This window comes from Trichomycterus rosablanca, chromosome 1, assembly GCF_030014385.1.
Source record: "Trichomycterus rosablanca isolate fTriRos1 chromosome 1, fTriRos1.hap1, whole genome shotgun sequence".
Lineage (NCBI taxonomy): Eukaryota > Metazoa > Chordata > Actinopteri > Siluriformes > Trichomycteridae > Trichomycterus > Trichomycterus rosablanca.
The window spans coordinates 52,987,069-53,009,347 of NC_085988.1; the positions used below are offsets into that span (position 1 = coordinate 52,987,069).

Below are 22,279 nucleotides of genomic sequence, written 5' to 3' on the forward strand. Positions count from 1 at the left end.
AAAACATTTATCATTATAAGTTTTTTTTTTTCATGCTAATGCAATGGCGCTTACTTTAGTTTACTGGAGTCCTAAAGCTACAGGATTTTAGTGAACTAGAGTAAGAACCAATGTCTTTAAGTAAAAAAACTGATACAGTGGCAAATCTTTCCAGAAGTAGCTGACCAAAATTACTCCAAGAGTGCATTGGCAATTTATTTAGGAATTCATAATAGGTCAAGAAAAAAAAAAAAAAAAACGGGTGTAGCTGCACTTTTTGGCCATTACAAAGACAACTTCCTGGCTGCACCATTTAGTGGAGTGGGGTGCCGGTTGTGCATTGCCATCCCCAGTTTTCTTTCTTTGTTATTTTCGAAACACTTGGTTGTCGCAAGTGCTCCAAGCAGCTTACCCTGTTCTGACAATCAATTTTAATTTATGCTTAATCCTTTTCTTTCTTTTCTTCACCACTTTTTCCTGGTCAGGGTCGTGCTCAGTCTCCTTTTATCTTTCCTTTACCATTTTTGATTTTGACACCTGTTACATCAGTAGTGAGGTGCAATCTACCCTCTTATACTTACAGAGCTTTTTTTAAGGACTTTTTCATCCCTCATTACCATGGGTGACTGTATGTAAATACAGCCATGGCAGCCTTGGTTATGTGTATTAACTGTGTGTGTAAAAAACAAATATAGTTTGTTCTATAGCACAGTTAAAAATAAATAAAATACCTGGTTTTTGTCTAGCTCACAATTTTTGTACTCCTGCTCTCCCTGCTCCTGGAAGGTAACAATGACAAAACCGACAAAGATATTCATCATGAAGAAGGCGATGATAATGATATAGATGATAAAGAAGATGGAGATGACCACACGGAAGTTGTAAATGGGGCCAATATCTTCAGCATGGGAATCTATGGCTCTGTACAGAAGCCTACAAGTAAAAAAAGATACATTGTTAGAATGGCTGTGCATTTACATTGCATAACAGATATTACTAAAAGAAATGTAAAGGAAACAGTGCAGCTTGAACTTTAACGGTCTACAAAAATCTTATGTACTTTTGTTGTATGACTATAATAAACATTATAATTAGGGCTGTCAAACGATTAAAATTTTTAATCGCGATTAATCTCAGAATTTCATATAGTTAATCGCGATTAATCGCATTAAAAAAAATCTGTGTAAATGTTATAGAAAACAAGGATTTTTAAGTGAAATGTTACAATTAAAATGGTGAACACATTTTATGCTAAATGTACTTATGTTAAAAACTGCTGGGACAAGAGAAAACTGTAAGGGAGTTTTATTCACTCACATACTAGGCAGTAAATGTCAGATTGTAGGTTAGAATTTCTCCATCAGCAAACATTGTAGATCAGCGGTGCTTTAGGTGGGATAAGGCGTAGTTATTGTATCAGACTTGTCTGTGGTTGTATCGTGACGATGGTTTGATGGACGTTTCTACACGAAGTGAGTGTGTTTTGACCCTTTGGGGCTTCCATAGTTCATGAACTAACGTGCTCGACTCAGCTTTCCGGTATTCGGTACAGAAGAAGAAGTTAATTAAGTTAATAAAGTGTTCTGCTCCCGACAACTTGTGAATATAGCGTGTATTTATTTCTTTATTATGCAAGTGCATCACTACCACGATCGGTTACATTATGTTAACAAACCGCAAATGAAAAACGGTGGCAAGTCCGACATTAAAACGTTTGTTCTACCAGTCAAGTGTCAACATGAACTAGAATTTGCGTTAATGGCACTAATTTTTTTAATCGCGTTAAATTGAGGTCGCGTTAATGCGTTATTATCGCGTTAACTTCGACAGCCCTAATTATAATAAACTCATAATTAATCTCAGGACATTTGTTTAGTTTTATCCACTGAAATCATTTACCAATAAAGACCTACTATACACTGATGAGTAAAAACATTAGGACCAAACTCCCAAAATGCACATTTCATAGCAATTGTGTATTAAAATGTACATAACGGATATAACAGATGTTGGGCTGATGGTAGTTACTCGTAATACAAATGTTGAATGCAGCAAATTTGGGTAGAGATAAGTGAGACTTTGATAAGGACAGATGACTGGGTTAAAGTTTCTCTGAAACAGCAAGGGGTGATCACAAGCTGTTGTAGTGAGTCTCCACCAACAATTAATCAAGAAGCATATTAAGAGTGTGGTCCTAATGTCTTGTAACAAGTGCAGTTACAAAAAAAAAAGTTTGTAAACCCTTTAAAAAATACATAGATATCTGCATTAAATAATTACAAAATCTTGTCTTATCTTCATTTAAGTCATCATAAACACATTCATAAACTAATAATTCCACAATTTATTTATTTAAAAATAATTATTTACATTCAAGCCAAAAAGGTTATGTGAACTGTTGTTGTAACATTCATTTAGGCATCACACTATGGGGCTTTTGAAATCTTCTTTATTTCCTCAATTACAACAAGCTGTTCAGGTTTTAAAACTGCAAAGCAGTCCCACACTATGTGTTACAGTTGAGATTATGTTTTGGTCTCTGTGTGAAGTGCTTTTTCTTTACAAAAAAATATTTTTAATAATTTTTGTATCCATACACATTTACAGGCCACTTTATTATGAACACCTAAATACCTGCTCATTCATGTAATAATCTGCCAGTAACTTAGCAAAAGTGCAATTAATAAAATCATCTTATTTAAGAATCAGAATTGAGAAAAAAATGTGATCCAGATCATTTTGACCATGGCATGGTTGTTGGTAAAAGACCTCTTTCAACACATGCTCTTATCCAAGCAGCACACTAACTTATGTGTTTCAGATGGCATGAAGAAATCGCCTGTCTTGAGTAGAAACATGTTCTTACTAAAACCAAATCTTCAGATTACAGTTTTTCACTTTCTACTTTCCAATTTTCCACTTCAAAACTGAATCTGGTATACTGAACTGGTATATTGAACTGTACTAACTTCTTTTCTAGAAATGTATTTTCTTGTATTTTTTAAGCATATTATCCTAATTTTCTCCTACACTAGTCATATCAAATTACCTGATCGTAATTTGTCTCCACTGCTGTACACCTCCACTACTGACCGAGGAGAATTGCTGTCACATACCCCCTCCGACCAAGTACATTACAGCCTTCATCTTTTCACCTGCACGAGGCGGGTTTATATGGGGATCTGTTTTGCACACGGAGGGTCCTGCACCAATCTCCATTACTACCTTCCCACTATGCAGGTGTTATCAATCAGTCAGCAGAGGCCACAACTGCAGAAAAACCTGTTAGCCATTGTCCCAGGCCTTACAGACACACAACCAATCGAGTGTTTGTGTAGATGCCTGGCTGGCTGATAATCAAGCTCAGATTTAAAATGAGAGCTTGAGATCCCAGCACTGGTGGGTTAGCGTATTTTACCACTGTGCCACCCAAACACCTGCATGGGTTATACATTTTTAATAGAAAACAGATCTGCACTGCATCTGCATGTTTAGTGAAGCACATGCACTCTGTGTCTATAAAGCCAAGCTGCTGTAGTTTTAGTTGAATGTGTGACACCATTGTTTTACTTAAATAACCATTGACTTTCTGGGAAAAAACATTGCATTAATGGCAGCATATGACCTCTCCAAAATCCCGTTATACGCCTGTAGCGGAAACGTGATTGAAAGACTTATTACTGGATTAAAACTGGACGTTATCTTCAATTTCTCTGCATATTGAGATCTCCAGCGACGGTTTATCTCCAAAGACTGTTTATGACGTTCTCCCGGTGGAATGCCTCCAAGTTTACAACCCCACAGAGGGGAACCCTAAAACCTTTGACAGAGACATGTTAATCCCCAGGGGATCTTTACGACTGGTCAATAGCTCTAAAATTGCCAAGGTAATTTGTGGGCCCCACCAAATCTGGACATTAAGTTCAGCTTTTGGGTGCCGGCAAGTCTGGCCAGACCCACCATTGTTTACCTTTAAGGATGCTAGAGACCTGGAAAGTGTGTATTCCATTCCGAGACAGACATTGTAAAGGGTAGAAGAGGCTTTCAACCCCACACACCTAATCCACTTTTACGACCCCCAGAGACTGTGTGTGCGTCCACACACACACACACACTAGAATTCAGAGACTGGGACAATATGGAAAATGAACTAAAATAAGTTCATTCTAACCAAAGGACCTTTTAACAATTACTTTTACAAATTTGTATGTGTTATGATACAAGTGACGTGTGGTTTTATTTGTTTTATTTACTCTTCATGGACCTCATACAAGTGTTAAAGATGTGAAGATCCGAACTGTATGCTTTGATTCAATATGTGTAATTTTTGTATGTGGTACCGGTATAATCCATGAATGACTTAAGATTTTCTTGTATAATTTTAGGTACTATTAAGAGTTGATTTAGAAAACTTCCACAAAGATCTAACTTTTACAAACTTAATTTGTAAATTTAATCAACTCATGTATTGGTGTATCTTAGCGCCACCTGCTGGTTGTCAGTAGTTAAAAGTACATGGTGGGAGGAGCCCTGTCGCCACATGACCTCAAAGAGAAATTTAAACTTATTGGCTCTGCCTTAGGTAACTCCACCCTTCTTGGAGAGGTTTAAAAACTCAAGGCGGGCTTTAAGTAAGTAGTAAGTTTTCCAAGAACAAAGGGAAGATGGAGTAATTGGAGAAAGAGGTCAACCAGGCCTCTGAGAAAAACTGCATGGTAGCATGCCGGCTAACCATTAGCATTCGCAAGTTTGGGTCATACAAAAGTTCGCTTTTGGACAAACAAAGTCCTTATTCGACCGCGGGTAGGAATCCAACTTTTTAAGGAAATAGCATGTGGTGACCGGAGAATCCGGACCTGTTGGGAGACAAAGCGCGAAAAAGGTGCATCAGTTGGCCAGGAGGACATCCCTGTACGCGTGTGGGTTCGAGATTCTTCGGTGAAGAGACGGTGGGAACGCCATCGTTCTATGGACCAAAGGGCCTTTGAATCAGAGTCGACGAGGACCACCGCTAGATGATCTAAAACCTGGACCTTCCTCTATTCTACTTTTTGCCGCCAAAATTCTCCAGGTAACACTTCCATGCTCTTGTTAAAAGTTGGGTTCACTACAAATGTTTTATTCGTTTCACTATTCGCGTATACTCTTTAATTAGATCTTAGAAGGGTTTCCTTCCATCATCCCATTGTAAATCTCAACCTAATTTTACATAATGGCACATCTAAGCCATTTAGGTAGTAAGCATTGTATTCTTAGTGTTATTGTTCGTTTAATAAACATTATCATTTTATGCAAATTGGCACAGTGTTTTTAATTGCTTTGATGTGAAAAATAATCCATTTTAAAGAACTTACAATCAGAGAAATTAGACTTGTTTACGTATGATATTTTAAAACTTAGGTTTCCAGCGGTCAACCTTTAAATCTAAAATCGCTGGTGGTGCTCCGTAATAAAGGCTATTAATTATATAATTAATTAATTATATAATTAATTAATCGATCATTATTTTAATCCAATTAACACTACACGCCAATGGAACCTTCACATGTGTGCAAGTTACCCATGTCATGGGCACTGATGCACCCATGTACTATGACAGGTTAGAGATTCACCTTTCCCGTCTCCTACAAACCCCTAAATCCTGTCTACCCACACCTAATTGCGCCACCATTTGTTCACAATGCCAAAAACCCTTTTGTTCACCCTTGTCCTATATCACCCACTATAAAACCAACACCCTTCCAGTACCCCACCCCTCAGATCACCCTTCCTCATCTTCTCTTTGATCCTTGTCTCCTGTATTACCCACTATAAAACCAACACCCTTCCAGCACCCCCCCGATCACCCTTCCTCATCTTCACTTTGATCTCTGTAATTCTTCCCCTCATTTCTTGTGTATATAAAGTCTCCCCAGAATATGCCTAGTCAGATTCTGTCGGTCTTCCAAGCTGTGCCCATACACCTCTATGTGTTAATAAAGACTCTTTGGATGAAGACCTGGCTCCTGTATGCTGAATTTCTAACAACTTGGTGCCGTTACCCGGATGGCAAACTGAAACCTACTCGGTGAGTAAACACCATTTTGAACCTAAGTGAAGTCAGTAAAGGTTATCCTCTTTGACAAAAGGAAGATTTTAATGCATTGTGTTACTGGTGGTAACTGTTAGCCTCTTTGTAAAAGGGAAGATTTTAATGCATTGTAACTGATTGTAACTGGTATTTTCTCCAAAAGAAGAGAAGTTTGATTGTTACTGCATTTGAAAGTAATCTGTTGTTGAATTCTGTTGGTTACTGTTAGAGTAATCTGTTTATTGCTGTTTGAGAATTCTGTTGATTACTTTTAGAGTAATCTGTTTATTGCTGTTTGAGAATTCTGTTGATTACTTTTAGAGTAATCTGTTTATTGCTGTTTGAGAATTCTGTTGATTACTGTTAGAGTAATCTGTTTATTGCTGTTTGAGAATTCTGTAGGTTACTGGTAAAGTGTTTGTAACTATCACCTTCTTTAAAAGGAGTGCAATCTTTTTTACTGCTGTAGTGCCTTTGTTCTGCTGCAATCCCAGTCAGTAGGGAAAGTTTGGTTTTGTTTTCTTTGTTTGTTTGTTTTTCTGCTTCCTCACCATGTTTAGAATGTTCATTACCATGTCTTGGTAAAAACTCCTGGAAACCTTTTAACTATAAAAGTAGCACCTTAGTTAAGGGAGGGACTGAAATGCCTGAGTGGACTGATTCGTATTTCGAAAAGTTACTTAATAACATAGTGGAGAAACACGTTAATAAACAAAAGATAAGTCAGTACTTTTCATCCAAAGGTTTCTCTGTAGATAAGGTATGGACTCCTGCTGAGTGCAAAACAGCTTTAGGCTATGGCCTCAAGCATGACTCAGTCAAAGAATGTCTTTTTGTTAATAAGCAATACTGGGAATACAAGTTGAAATCTTTGGATGACAAGTTAAAAGACGCTGATGAAAAGATTGCAGAACTAACCTATGAGTGTAAAAAGCAAAAAACAGCTGCTATAAATGCCCAGAGAACATGTGAAAAACCTCAGCGTTCACTGACAGATATTGAGCAGCAACATGCTAAATGCATATCTAAGTCGAAACGCCAGTGCCGCCCCCCACCTATAGCCCCCCTGCCAGGCCAGTGCCGCCCCCCACCTGTAGCCCCCCTGCCAGGTCAGCCATGCTACACAGAGGATGAAAATCCTCCAGCATCAAATAAGCTATATCCAGAATTAGCTGTGATTTCCTTGACTAATGAAACTGACCACTCTGATGTATCGGAATCCTTTTCATCTGATGAGGATTCTGACCATACTAGTGGTAAAGCACCTTTTTCTAGGCGCATTCAGATGCGAATTGTATAATCAAAGGTACAGAATAGAGAAGGTGTAATCAAGGAATCTCGAATATAGGTCAGCCATGTTCCCTTAGATGCAGCCACACAGGACTGAATATCTAAAGAATTTAAACATCCAAGGGAATGGGACTTGATTTTATAGAGCTTATAGAGAAAAAAAGAACTCTTTACTCATTACATCCAAATGATGCTGTAGCCATTGCAAGCCAAGTATTAAATATTACAGATAGCAGACAGCTTGCTAATAAGGTGTTAGATGGCCTTGGTGACAGAGGCCAGAGCATTGATGAGGGGTGGAACATGTTTAGAGACTGGATTAGCCGTAAGTGTCGTAAGACCACTGACTGGGGACAGATAACCTGTTGTAAACAATGGAAAGGGGAATCGGTGGCAGAATATTGCGAGCGATTTGAAAGGGTTTTTCTGCGTCCTTGTGGGATTGATCAGTACAGCAGCGATAACATTAATCAAACCACTGAAGGTCCCCATTTTGGACAGCTGGTTGAATCATTGAGACCAGATCTCAGACAGGCTCTGGTGACAGCTGTTTCAAATTGGAGAAAAACTAAGTGGGGTGATCTTAAAAATGAACTTGACCGCTTAGACTTGGATCTGGAACCAAACCATGTTTCAGCATCAATACATGCCCTTACTGCGAACAGATCTAACATGGGTTCCAGTAAGATGTCCTATAGTCAAAAAAAGGAGTGTCACTACTGTCATAAAATCGGTCATTTTGCAAAAGATTGTCATAAAAAACAGGCAGATAATCGCAGAAAACGTTTAAATGTGAATGATAGTCAGGAGGACATTCCACAGGAAATATCAGCAGGAAATTCTTTTCATGGCATATCACAGGACCAGTTAGCTATAATAATGAAGGCAGTGCAAGGATGCACAGGGGTCTCAACAGTTCCCTCTGCTTCAGCTTTAAACTAATTTGCCCAGCCGCTTTAGCCTATCTGTGTGCTATCAGTAAAGTTTTTGAGAACCACGTTTTTGTTGATGTTCAAATCAGGGAACATAATTTTTCATTTCTTGTAGACACAGGGGCTCAAGTAACTACTCTGTCAGAAACAGTGTGTGTATCATTAGGAATACATTTAACAAACAAACACATCACAGCTGAGGGAATAGGTAATGCTGGAATTTGCTTAACTTTGTCTACACCCATATCTGTTAATCTAGGGCCTAAAACAATTTCATTGCAATTTTGGGTGGGGAAAGTTGAAAACATTTTTGGTATGGATTTTCTGAAGGGGGCTGAACTGCTCTCTGTCACTTTCTGATGATTCTTGTGTTTGGAACGTTGCTTCTTTAAAACAATCTGACTTGGCTGATCATATGATTTGGTCTGAAGATAAGGATGACTGTGGGCTTTTGGATATGAAACCAATCGTCCTCACAGGTTGCCAACCTCCTTGCACCAAACAATACCCTATTAACAGTGAAGCTTTGAAAGGTATTCAACCTATCATTGATCAGCTTGAGAAAAGAGGCATTTTGGTCAAAACACATAGTTCTTCCAATAGTCCTTTATGGCCAGTCCGTAAGGCTAATGGAACTTGGCGGCTTACGGTAGACTATAGAGTAGCCAATCAGCATATTGACAAGCTAACTCCATTGGTTGCTGACCCATCTACCATCTTTGATGGCATTCCCACTACACACAGTGTTTTCTCTGTCATTGATATGGCTAATGGTTTTTGGTCAGTTCCATTAGCAGTGCAAAGCCAGCCCTGGCTTGCTTTCACAGTGGGGGATGTGCAGTCCCAATAGACATGGCTGCCACAGGGATTTCATAATAGCCCCACTATTTACCATCAAGCACTCAGGAAACACCTCTCTCAGGCAGAGCACATTTTACAATCATCAGTCATTATTCAGTATGTTGATGATGTTTTATTAAGTAGTGAGAATAAGGATACACATGACAAAGACATGAGGGCACTTCTTGATTTTTTGGCTAGCAAAGGGCACAAGGCCAGTCGTGACAAGGCACAGTTGTGTTGTGCTGGTGTACAATATTTGGGACAATGGGTTAACCAGGGTTCTAGAGGAATTTTACCTGCTAGAAGCTCTGCAATTAATGCAATGTCACTGCTAACTACAGTGCACAAATTGCGAGCTTTCTTAGGTCTATGCAATTACTGTAGACCTTGGATAGATTCTTATGCTGCAATTTCACAACCACTATACAACCTGCTTAAAGGTAACCCTGGACAACATGACCCTGTTGCACACACAGATGATAGCACATTTGCTTTTGTCAAGCTCAAATCAGCCTTGGTATCTGCACTAGCTCTCTGCCTTTGTGATCCAAACAAGCCTTTTACTGTTTATGTACATGAAAATTGACGATCATGACATCCTGTCTAACTTAGGAGCATGGTGGTATGCAACGGGCAGTGGCTTACCATTCAGCAAAATTAGATACTGTGGCATGCGGAATGGGTCCGTGTTTAAGAGCAGTACAGGCTACCTATCTTGCCCTATTAGCATTTGCGCCACGAACACTAGAACAAACAGTAATAGTCAAAGGTCCTCATTCTGTGTCAGCACTACTCAATAATGGTCGTGTCTTGTCAGCGACAGCCTCCAGATGGGGTAACTGGCTTGCAGTTTTGACAGCTCCTAATGTGGTAATTCAGAATGCACCCATTAACAGTCCTTCCTCTCTTATGATGTCTTCACTGACTGATGCCACTGAGGAAAGAGATGACCATGATTGCATTGAATTATCTAATCCTCATCCTGTTTTTAAAGATGCCCCTCTCGATAATCCTGATTTGATTCTTTTTACCGACGGTTCCTCAACCCACAGTGATGGTCAGCGTAGATCTGGATGGGCAGTAACTGACAGCTACCAAACTTTAGCCAGCGGTAGTCTTCCTCCTTCTTACTCAGCACAGCAGGCTGAGTTGGTGGCCCTAACTGAGCATGTAAACTTGCATCAGGCAGGAGGGCTATGGTTTATACAGATTCTCGTTATGCATTTGGGGTGGCTTATGATTTTGGGCATTTGTGGAAACATAGAGGATTCCTGACGGCTGCAGGCACCCCTCTTAAAAATGCTGATTTGGTACAGAATCTTTTGGAGGCAGTTCACTTACCCACAGATTTAGCTATTGTAAAAGTCAAAGCACACACTGGGGGCATTTCATTTGAAGCACAAGGCTACAGACTTGCTGATGAAGCGGCTAAAAGGGCAAGTTCTTTACCACCAGCAAGCATTGCATCACTTACTAACACCAAGTGTAGCAGTAATAACATATCTTCCATCCTTAAGTTACAGTCTGATTCTCCAAGCTGGGAACTGTGGACATGGCTGGATTCAGGTGCAAAGGTTGCTCCAGATGGTGTCTGGACCAAAGGGGGAAAACTTGTTGCACCCAAATCATTACTTCCTTACCTAGCTACACAAATATATTATTTAGGCCACAATGGGGTGGCAAAGATGGTTAATCAATTTTCGCACTCCTGGTGGAATCCTAAATTCAGGGAACAAGCTAGAACAGTTGTTAAAAATTTTGTTGCTTGCAAACAAGTCAATACTGCACCACAGATGCAAACTCCTGCCATTAAAACAGTGGCTCCTCCAGGTCCTTTTCGCCATTTACAGGTAGATTATATCACATTACCTAAATGCGAGAGAAAGCAAGATGTTTTAATTGTAATAGACAAATTTTCTTGTTGGATTGAGGGCTACCCAACTTCTAAAGGTACTGCGGCACACACTGCTAAGATGCTAGTGCAGGATTTTATTCCCAGGTGGGGGCTCCCTGAGCAGATTGAGTCTGTTCAAGGCACTCATTTCACTGGACAGGTAGTACAGGCTGTAAGTAAACTTTTAAAAGTGAACTGGAAACTTCACTGTCCATACAGACCACAAGCCTCAGGGCAGGTAGAGCGTACAAACCGTGTCATCAAGGAACAATTGACCAAACTCCACAGTCAGGGAGTAAAGTGGACAGCAGCCTTGCCAGCAGTACTTTGCAGTATAAGGGCAACTAGCAACAAAACTGTTGGCCTTAGCCCTTATGAAATTCTGACAGGTAGACCCATGTTAGTTCCAGGTGTCATTGATCTCCGTAAGGCAGATGTGCATTTGTTGTCAGATGCACTTCTTAATTACTGTCAAACACTCATGCAAGCAGTACAGGAGGCTCACACTCAGGTCAAAAACACTTGGGGTAAACCAGCTGAAGGAGGTCATACAATAATTCCAGACCAATGGGTCATGGTGAGGAAGCATGACAAACAGTCCTTAGAACCTAGATGGGATGGCCCATATCAGGTTCTGCTCATTACTGACTCAGCAGTGAAATGTGAGGGAAAGAAAACATGGATTCATGTTTCTCACTGTAAGGTTGTGTCTGCTCCTCTGAATTGAGTGTTAGGGTCAGAAAGAGGAGGGGTGGGTAACGTACAGAGCCACAGAGAAGAACTATAGTGTCTAGAACTACGGGGGCCAAACTCTGTGGTGAAGACTTTTCCACACACTGTACATTACCATAGCAGCCCCTCCTGAGGGACAGATAGGGAGGAGCAGCAAGTAACCTTACATAATAAGCAAATTAATTAATTAATTAATTAAATCAATTGATTAGACTTAACTCAACAAAGAACAGTTCACTGCGTACATTTCTTTGTGTCTCCCACAGAACTACCCAGAGAACTGAGTGTCTGCATGGCAACCCACCTGGTTGACTGGTACTGTGGAAGCCCACTGGAACAACATGTCCACCTGACACACTCACACATGGTTTTACTGCATGGGATCACACGCAGCTGAACAACGGAGGTGTGACATCGGCATGCGACTAACCACCCAAGCTCCATGGACACATCTTACCTGAAGACACCATACTTCCTGTACAATCTTGGCATAACTTTACAGAAATAGGCATTGTCATATTCTGTATAGTTATAACCTCTTTAAATGTTTGTTTTTGTCTTTGTCTCATGTGAATTATTGTTTTGTGATTCTCCATTAGGAGAATCAAAGGGGCAATTGAGAGGTTCAAGTTTTCCCGTCTCCTACAAACCCCTAAATCCTGTCTACCCACACCTAATTGCGTCACCATTTGTTCACAATGCCAAAAACCCTTTTGTTCACCCTTGTCCTATATTACCCACTATAAAACCAACACCCTTCCAGCACCCCCCTCTGATCACCCTTCCTCATCCTCTCTTTGATCTCTGTAATTCTTCCCCTCATTTCTTGTGTATATAAAGTCTCCCCAGAATATGCCTAGTCAGATTCTGTCGGTCTTCCAAGCTGTGCCCATACACCTGTATGTGTCTCCTGGCTCCTGTATGCTGAATTTCTAACACAGGTGTTGGCTTTTGCACCTTTCGCTAAAAACAATGGTGCTCCTTTGTGTCCACAGCACATTTCCACTGTCTTTTGGTCCATATGATTGGTTCATTTTTTGGTCCCCATAAGCTAGGACCACGAAAACTCAATGGTGTATCAACAGAGGATTGATGTCTAATTTTCTTACAGTTTCAGGTAGCATTCCTTATTGCTGTGGCTAACTGTGCTACTAATGACATACCCAATCATGATATACTTATATTTTATCAATGCATCAGCGTATTGTAAAAAAAGTGAATGCTCTATAAACTTTTCTCGCTTGTTTGCCCATGCCAATTTGTTCAGTGTGTTGAAGGAATCATTTTTTTTAATTTGTTCATAAAATACAATCAAGTTAGTCAGTCAATTTGTTGTTTATTATTTATTATCTTAATTAATTCAAACGTACTTCAGGCCAGTGAGGGTTTCAATCTGGTTTCTCTCAAGGATGCTTCCTAATATTTAGGAAGGTTTTCATTCAATGCCCTAGGCTTGCTCATTAGGGGTTTTAGACCTGGATTTTTGTAAAGCTGCTTTGAAACTAATTATTTTATATGGATCAGCAGTATGTTTGAAGAGAGAAGAATGAAGAATATGCTAAAAAGAACATCCTGCCAGTAAGTATGGCAGTGGCTCGGTGATGCTCTAGGACTGCTTTGCTTTCTTTGGCACAGGAAACCTGCAGTGTGTGGGGAGCAAGATGGATTCAATCAAGGATCTTAAAATCCTAGAAATAAGCCTTCTGTGAGAAAGCTGAATCTTTACAGACACCACCAACTGCATGACCAAAAGTTTTTGGACTCCACCAACTGCATGACAAAAGTATTTGGACGACACCAAATGCATGACCAAAAGTATTAAGACACCACCAACTACATGACCAAAAGTATTCAGACATACCAACTGCATGACCAAAAGTATTCAGACATCACTAACTTCATCACCAAACCTATTTAGACACCACCATCTGCATGACCAATAGTATTCCAGTTAGTTTAATTGCTGTAGGCAGTCACACTATTGTTATCCGTTAGTCTTATTCTTCTTCTAATTATTATTATTCCACCCGTTTTCAAGAATTTTTGGTATACTGACACCGTTCAAACTCTAAATCGCCCGGCCCGTTGATGACACCTGGGCTTAAATACAGCTTTTCCATTAATCATTTTTTTTAGATATCAGGACTTCCGATTCTAAATCGTCTGGCCCATTGATGACATCGCGACTTGTATACAATGTTTGGATACGCACCGCCACCCCGTTTTTTTTGCCCCATTCAGTTCCATTTATTTTTGGAAATTTCAAGATACCAATGCCATTTCAACTCTAAAGCGTCCGTCCTGTTGATGACACCATGACTTGTATATAATTTTTGGATACGCACACCTGCTTACCCGCCTTGCCCGTTTTTTGCTCCATTCACTTCCTTTTATTTTTTGAATTTTTGAGATTTCAACGCCGTTCCAACTCTAAATTGCCCGGCTCATTAATGACACCACGACTTTTGGATACGCACATCTGCTCACTCGCCACACCTGTTTTTATAGCCATTTTTTGCCCCATTCACTTCCAACTCAAAATCGTCGGGCCCGTTGATGACACCGCGACACCCCTTTTTTTGTCCTGTTTACTTCCATTCATTTTTTGAATTTAAGAAATATCAACGCTGTTCGAACTGTAAATCGTGGCTTGTATACAGCTTATGTATACATGCACCCATTCAATTTTAAATCTTCTGGCCCATTGATGACACAGTGGCTTGTATACAGCTTTTGGATACGTACATCTGCTCACCTGCCATGCCCGTTTTTTGCCCCATTCACTTGCATTCATCTTTAAAATTTCTAGATATCAACGCTGTTCCAACTCTAAATTTGCCGTGCCATTGATGTGTCACCTGCCACAGTCACCTGCCTAAACAAAAGTATTCACACCCCTACAAATTACTTGCTTGAACATACAAAATCAGATATCTTTTCAACCCCCCACATAATACATCAATGCTGAGCTGCAATCACACTCGCATTTTTTTAAGAAGTCCACCTCTCTAGTTTATATCTGAAATCAATTTAGGTTTCTCAGTCCCTGTTTTTTTGCATCCTGTTTTTTTGCATTTAGAACATAGATGAAATTAAAACATTCTTCTAATAAACCAAATTGGGCTATACTTATAATGGTTCCAGCTTAATAATGCACCATGTCATAAAGCAAAATACATCTGATGTTTGTTAATGCGTCAAACAGTTTTTATTAACATAACAGTGAGCTAAGTGTACTTAGTAAGCTAATGTCCTCCCAGGCTGAACTCAAAAATACAAAATATGCATGGCGTCATGTGAATCTAGTCAGTGAGAAGACACATAAATAGGGGAGTTGCCTCAGGAAGGGCATCAAGCGTGAAAACTGTGCCAAATCATTTTTTGCGGATGAATGATCCGCTGTGGTGACCCTTAACAGGAACAGCTGAAAGTAATCATTTATTTACTTTAATGTCCCTTCCAGACACCAGGTATAAATCTAAAAATGGATATGAGTAGGTTTTCCTATTAAAGAGGTGCAAAAATAGATTAAAATAGGTGTTCCCATTAAAGTGGCCATTAAGTCATGAAAAGTATGACTGATTGCATAATTAAACTTATGTGGATATCTAACACTTCTAGATGTTGGTTTTAATTTTTCTTAAGATACAAAACAAATGGTATTGTATTCTTGATGTTTCCCTTTTCAATTTTTTAGATTAAAATTAGGATAAAAGTTAGGAAATAAGTTGGTAGGCTAGTCGGTATGTATGTGGATACATAGATAGATACATAAAAAGAAAAACGAATACCCACACACCCTGGCCATCCTTCAAATGTAGACACCGCAAACAAGGCCATCATGCCTTGCAGAACATCATCAAAGTTGAAGTCACTGTTCTCCCAGGTACGATGACCTCTTTCTGGCTTCCCAACATTACCATCTTTATACAGAATATAAGTCCCCCTGTAATACAAACTCACTGTAGACCACCATTTTTAATACCATTAAAATGTTTTTAGAAACTCACCATTGCCAAGGCAAATTACTGATTCTTACCTACATTCTGTCTGTGTCTGTTTAGAGGAGTCAGTGCAGTAGAAGAACTTGCCCTGCAATACAAAATTAGATGAACAGTCTGCAAACAAAAAACTTATAATAGGATTAGTTTTACATTACTTACTTTATTACAATCTGATTTCAAATGCATTTGGGCTGTATACAAAATGATGAAGATAGAAGATGGCCCCGGTTTGAGGTGATGTCTCATGTGTGCTCTTACTTGTAATTATGTTATTTTAACTTTTTTGTGTTTCTGTTTGGTTAAGTGCATACGGTGTCCATAACTTATTATTGTGGGATGCTGTTGAGCATTTATGCCCAAACATTAAAGGGTTGTGCTGGAGAGATGAGTTTGAAAGGTTACATTTTTCCACCCCCACTGCTGGCTGCCTTAGAGGTACGTTATTATTACTGTAACAGACCTTCAAGTCTTTAAAAACAGCAGCAGAGGAAATGAGGGAGAAGATGGGGTGTCCTGGTTTGGCTGCATGAACGGTTTGATCACAGCTACACAAATCCAATGGGTAACATCCTCTTCTCCCGATCTGTGCAAGCGGCTTGGGTACTTTCTCCTGCAGGGTTTACTGGAGGAGCAGTATTTTTTGATGCAGCTGTTTACAATTTTACCTCCTCTTGCTTATACTGGGAAACCTGTATTATAGTCTGGTGGGATGAATTTTAATAATTAATGAAAAATATCCTGCCTTTAGCTGTTGGAAATGAGTCTTTTGAAGATACCACATCCTAATATAGTGATCTTTTTTATGGGGTTCCTCAAGGGTCTATTGTTGATCTGATTTTATTTACTCTGTACAATCTCCCCTTAGGAATTTTGATTTGTCGTTTTAATATCTTATCAATTTTATGATGATGATACACAGCTTAATCTATTTGCAAAGCAAAATGATTGTAGTAGACCACAGAATCTAATGTGATGTGATTAAACTATTGGCTTGAATTGTCCTTAAGTTGACTGAAGGGGAAAAATAAGTGCTGATGTTGGGCCCTGTTGCCAATGATTTAAAAAAGGTTCATATTCTAGAAATTGCAATTAAATTTCTCAATGCATACAAATAAGCTGGTACAGGTCTGTTATTTTTAATTGAGAAATATTGCTCAAATCAGAAATAATGTTTCCTTTTATAATACAGATAAAATGATTAATGAAAGGGCAATTGTGCTTTTGTGATTTGCGCTTCTAATTTACAGAATATTTTGCACATGGCTATTAGACTTGTGTCTTAGAGGTTTTTTTTTTTTTTTAAGTCTGTATGCATTAGCTTTTGTAAATGGACACATCTGTTCTTTCTGATATTGGGTGTGAAGTTTTAATTTGTATTATGTTATTTATTACAATTATTTTTTCAACTTTATTTGTGTAAAGCACTCTGTAGTTTATATTGGAAATGTGTTAAATAAATAAATAAATAAATAAATAAATAAATAAATAAATAAATAAATAAATAAATAAATAAAAAATTAACTTACATAATTACTTTTAATTACTTAATTACTTAATCCAATGTCTGTATTCTTACCTTAAAGAGTTGCACTCCAATACAGGCAAACATGAACTGCAGCAGAGTGGTGACTATGACAATATTTCCAATAGTGCGAATAGCCACAAATACACACTGGACTACATGCTGAATATACAAAGAATAATATGAATGTTATTAAAAACATAAATGTCATGTACCTTGGGTATAAAAATAGAATCACTTCAAAACATTATAAGCACTCTAAGAGAGAAAGAAGCAGGGACAAATACAGTAGTCAAACAGCCAGATTGCAGAGAACTAGAGAAACTCACTTTAAGGCCCTTGGCTCTGTTGATGGCCCTCAGGGGTCTAAGTACTCTAAGAACTCGCAAAATCTTCACTACATTAATGGCACTTGACCTGCTGAGCACACAATGGAATACAACTAAGCTTAATCAAGCAGAATTTAAATCTATGACAACGTGAACAACTTGAGTTTTATTCATGCATTCTGACATGGTGAATATCGGATATTCAGCTATTTCTAAAATTGTTTGGGGCATACATTTAAGGTAAAAAAAATAAATTAAAAAATTGTATAGCCTAAAGGTTTAGGCAAAATGCGTATCAAAGATATTAACTAGGGGATAAATGTAAACCATAATACATGACAGAAATGACTATTAAACATACAGCTGAAGAACCTAATACATTTATTGAGGATTTGTTAAAAATATGCTGAGTCAAAAATGTATACTGAAACATTCTTTTAAGCATAAAGTGACCAATGTGTGGTGTATTTTTGGTAAGTAAATCATAATAATTAACAAGGAGTTAAGATTCCATTCCCAAACTTAAATGGTGTTATAAATTAATATACCCTCAAGTAATTAATTAAACGCTGTATGTATGAATTTTGAGAAAACACACAATAAAATGAACAAATAAGTCACATTTGCAAAGATTTGTTTAAAAAGAGAAATATGTATTCTAATAATCCAGTCACGGTAAAACTCCTAGAATTTTAAAATCTCAAGCCTGTCATAAATATACATATCTAACACATACCTATACCTAATCACCTAGCCCAATTATGCTATAAACAATACATATGTTACTAATTATAAGTGAAATACTTATTTTTACATAATTGGGCTTAATAGATTTGGTCTGTACTCACTGAATCCCTGAGGAGATGAGAGAGACACTGACTACTACCAGGTCCAGAATGTTAAAGTAGTTACGACAAAAAGAACCCTTATGAAAGAAAGCCCCATATGCTGTCATCTGCATATAAGAGACACCAGAGTCAGTAAACAGGAGAAGTAAATAGAAACAAGAAAATGTACTTGCAATGTAGTGAGAAATATACAAACTTCATTTCTGAAAAACGGGACAACTTGTAAGATGTAATGAAAACAAGAATTTGCAATTTCTTAATTTGGGGAATTAGGCAGTATTTCTTACATTTACTTTGACTTTTTTCATTGCAGAAAGTTTGAACCCAAGATATTTCATGTTTTGTCTGGTCAGCTTCATTTTATTTATTAATACACATCTATTCCTGCGTTTCTGACCTGCAACACATTCCAAAAAAGTTAGGACACTAAAGCATTTACCACTTCGTAATGACACTCTGAATACCAAACAATGAGATTTTTCAGGTGACATTTTTCCCATTATTCTTGCAAACACATCTTAAGGTGTGCAACAATACATGTTTGTCATTGTCAAATTTTTTTGTTTCAAAATTCTCCATACATTCTATGTTGGACAGGTCAGGGCTGCGGGCAGGCTGCTCTTTTCTGCATTAATGCTGCCATCCCAAGAAGTGTAAATTACACAACCCCATACCCATGACAAACCCGAACTTTGGGTGTGTGCCTGATAATAGTGTGGCTCTGGAATATCTCCTTGTCTAACCACAATACACATTTGCACTGAGTAATAGTATATCTCAGATGGACATGGACATGGTTAACATAAGGCTTCTTTTTTGCACAAAAAAAAGTTTTAAGTGGCATTTGTGAATGTAACTCTGTACTGTAGTGCTTGACAAACGTTTGCCAAAGTAATCCCTTGCCCATGTGGCTATATGAGCTATTGATGAATGACGGTTCTTAATGCAATACCATCCGAGGGATTAGAGATCACAGGTATTCCGCTTAGGTTTGTGCCCCTGTCCTGTGCCCTACACTAAAATTCATCCAGTTTCCTTGCATTGTCTAATAACATTATGCACTGTATAGGGAGAAAAATGCAAATCCTTTTCAATCTTTCTTTGAGGAACATTGTTATTTATTTTCTTATACATTTTTTGACAAACTGGAGATCCCACAAGAGCCCCTCTACCCATCCATTGGATCCGTTGCTCCTTAAAGACTTAGCCTTTCATGGATACTGATTTTGTTCCAAATCATGAAGACAATTACCTGTTGACATCACTTGGTTAAAATTACATCAGTATCTTACTTTTTTTACTTCATTACTAGCCTGAAACTGCCCCTTTTCCAACTTTTTTTTGTTGGTATTCATTGCAGTTCATACTGCCTGCAATGAAACTTAAGTCAAAGTAAATGTAAAAAAGACCTGTGTGTTTTTTCCATACTGTGCCAACTCTTTTTGATTTGGGGTTGCAGGCCGCAGGCAGTAGCCTATACAGAATGAGGTCTGGCATTGTCTTGCTTGGTCTTCCCAGCGCCTTTGTGGATTCTCCTTTGAGTCTTTGACTCAGAGAACTTGACGTCTGTTTTTCCAAGTTAAAACATTGACTTTACTGACCACTGTATGCATTTACGTATTTTGGTTTATCAGTGATGAGCTTGGGCCTAAAGTTTTTTTTTATAGAATTAATATATGGCTTGTTCTTTGCATTGCAAGTTTCCTGTTTTTAAAGCACTTCTGAGCCCAAATTAAAGATTCTTTTCTCTCTTTTTAATTTTCATTAATTAATTTATTTATTTTGTCATTTTACAAAATTGCCCTAACTTTTCAGAAAATGGGGTTTGTAGAAAGACATTATTTAATGATAACCAAAAAGCAATGTGTACATGTATCACCTTTAATAAGATTTCTATGGTGAAAAGACCTGTAAAAACGTGATCTGCATAGCTTAAAATCTGGAAAACAAAACACAGATGAGCAGGTTTATGATATGAAAAAAAATCATTTATTGCAACACATATGTGAGAATTCACATGTATGGATAAATATGTAAATAGGCAACTACCTGATTTCTAAATGAGTCACTTTTAACTGGATCCTCTGCTGCCAGTGAGATGCTACTCAGTAAAATGAAGAAAAGTATAAGATTGGTAAAGATGTTGTGGTTGACAATTGTATAACATAAAACCCGAAACCTAAGAGAGAGAGGGGGGGGGGGGGGGGGGGAGAGAGAAAGAGACATTAAAAAAAAAAAATGTTTCACATATGCAAGTCATCTGTGACTTGGGCACTGATGCACCCCACACCATGACAGATGTTGGATTTTGCTCCTTTCGCAGATAACAGTCCCACAGTTCCACTATTCACATTTCTATATGAGATGACCAGCAGTGTTTCTGCCTAAAATTTATGTATAGCTTTCTTTTTACATAGTATTGGTTCAGGCTGCATTTCTTAATGTAGTGGTAAACAGTGTTTAGGTTTTTCAGAAATACTCCCAAACCCATGTGGCTATATCAAGTGGGAGTCCAACACATCCTCAAAAGAGCCCAGCAGAGGATGAACTTTCTGCGGCAACTAAGGAAAGATGGTCTGCCACAGAAGCTGTTAAATAAATTCTACACTGCAGTCATTGAATCCAGAGGTGGAAAGTAACAAATTACATTTACTCGCGTTACTGTAATTGAGTAGTTTTTTTGTGTACTTGTACTTTTCAAAGTAGATTTTACAACCTGTAATTTTACTTTTACTTAAGTATGTTTTGTATTAAGAATTGTAATTCGCTACATTTTAAATAACATCCGTTACTGAGTAAAAAAAAAAAAAAGAAAGAAAACAATAAAAAACTCGACATTAAACCGGCCCGTTAGGCTGTTTGATCCGGCCCGTTAAGCATTTACGCATTTGTGTGCTTTAGAGTCTGGCTTGCAAACTGAATCACTGAGTTAACGAGTCAGAAACGACTCACTCTGTTTCATTATGATGTTGTGCATAAACAACTCCATGAATCGGTTCATTTGGTGAAGAGATTCAGATGTATAAAACAATCAGAGCTTCAGAATTCACATTCTGGGCGGAATTTCAATCTCTTTCTTCATTGGTTGTTCTATAAATGACAGTTTAGTAAACGAATCACCAATTTAAGCTTTTTACCGGGAAAGCCAAGAGAATAAATATAGTTTTCATTAGTTAGGTGGATAAAAAAGTTGGGTATGGATTTATATATTCTGGAAACATACAAGATGGTCTTATATAAAGTGGATTATATCCCTAATGGAACAACACATGGATATAGATCAGGTAAGCAGATAAGTGGTTATGATTTTCTGTTGCTGTGTGACTGATTTGGGTCGCGGTTCTGCTGTTTACGGTTGGCTTTCATTTTGCAACGATAGCAAAGCATTATGAAATATTGTGATTTTTTATGTTCATTTATTTTTGAGTATTTATTTAGTTTAATTTTTTCCCCCAAACTCATTAATAACTGACCTGTTGTTTACATGCCATACTGCACTTTACATATACTGTTTCTAATTCTATTTCTACTATTTCACATACACACACACACACACACACAAACATACCAGGCATAACATTATGACTACTGACAGGTGAAGTGAATTACACTGATTATCTCTTCATCAAGGCACCTGTTAGTGGGTGGGATATATTCGACAGAAAGTGAACATTTTTGCCGCAAAATTGATGTGTTAGAAGCAGGAAAAATGGGAGAGAGTAAGAATTTAAGCAAGTTTGACAAGGGCCAAATTGTCAGACAACTGGGTCAGAGCATCTCCAAAACTGCAGCTGTTGAGGGGTGTTTCCCGGTCTGCAGTGGTCAATATCTATCAA

General features: G+C 38.1%; 1 protein-coding gene across 2 annotated transcripts in view; it reads right to left on the reverse strand.

The window, feature by feature from the left end:
* cacna1c (calcium channel, voltage-dependent, L type, alpha 1C subunit) overlaps positions 1 to 22,279 on the reverse strand; it is a 243,825-nt gene that overhangs the window by 86,432 nt on the left and 135,114 nt on the right. For both annotated transcript variants that reach the window (XM_062994612.1, XM_062994606.1), the window contains exons 20-27: positions 20,493 to 20,622; positions 20,323 to 20,382; positions 18,444 to 18,550; positions 17,596 to 17,686; positions 17,321 to 17,428; positions 15,780 to 15,832; positions 15,540 to 15,686; positions 711 to 912 (exon numbers count right to left, since the gene is read on the reverse strand). In XM_062994612.1, the coding sequence (XP_062850682.1) occupies positions 711 to 912; positions 15,540 to 15,686; positions 15,780 to 15,832; positions 17,321 to 17,428; positions 17,596 to 17,686; positions 18,444 to 18,550; positions 20,323 to 20,382; positions 20,493 to 20,622 (898 nt within the window). The remainder of the gene's footprint in view (positions 1 to 710; positions 913 to 15,539; positions 15,687 to 15,779; positions 15,833 to 17,320; positions 17,429 to 17,595; positions 17,687 to 18,443; positions 18,551 to 20,322; positions 20,383 to 20,492; positions 20,623 to 22,279) is intronic.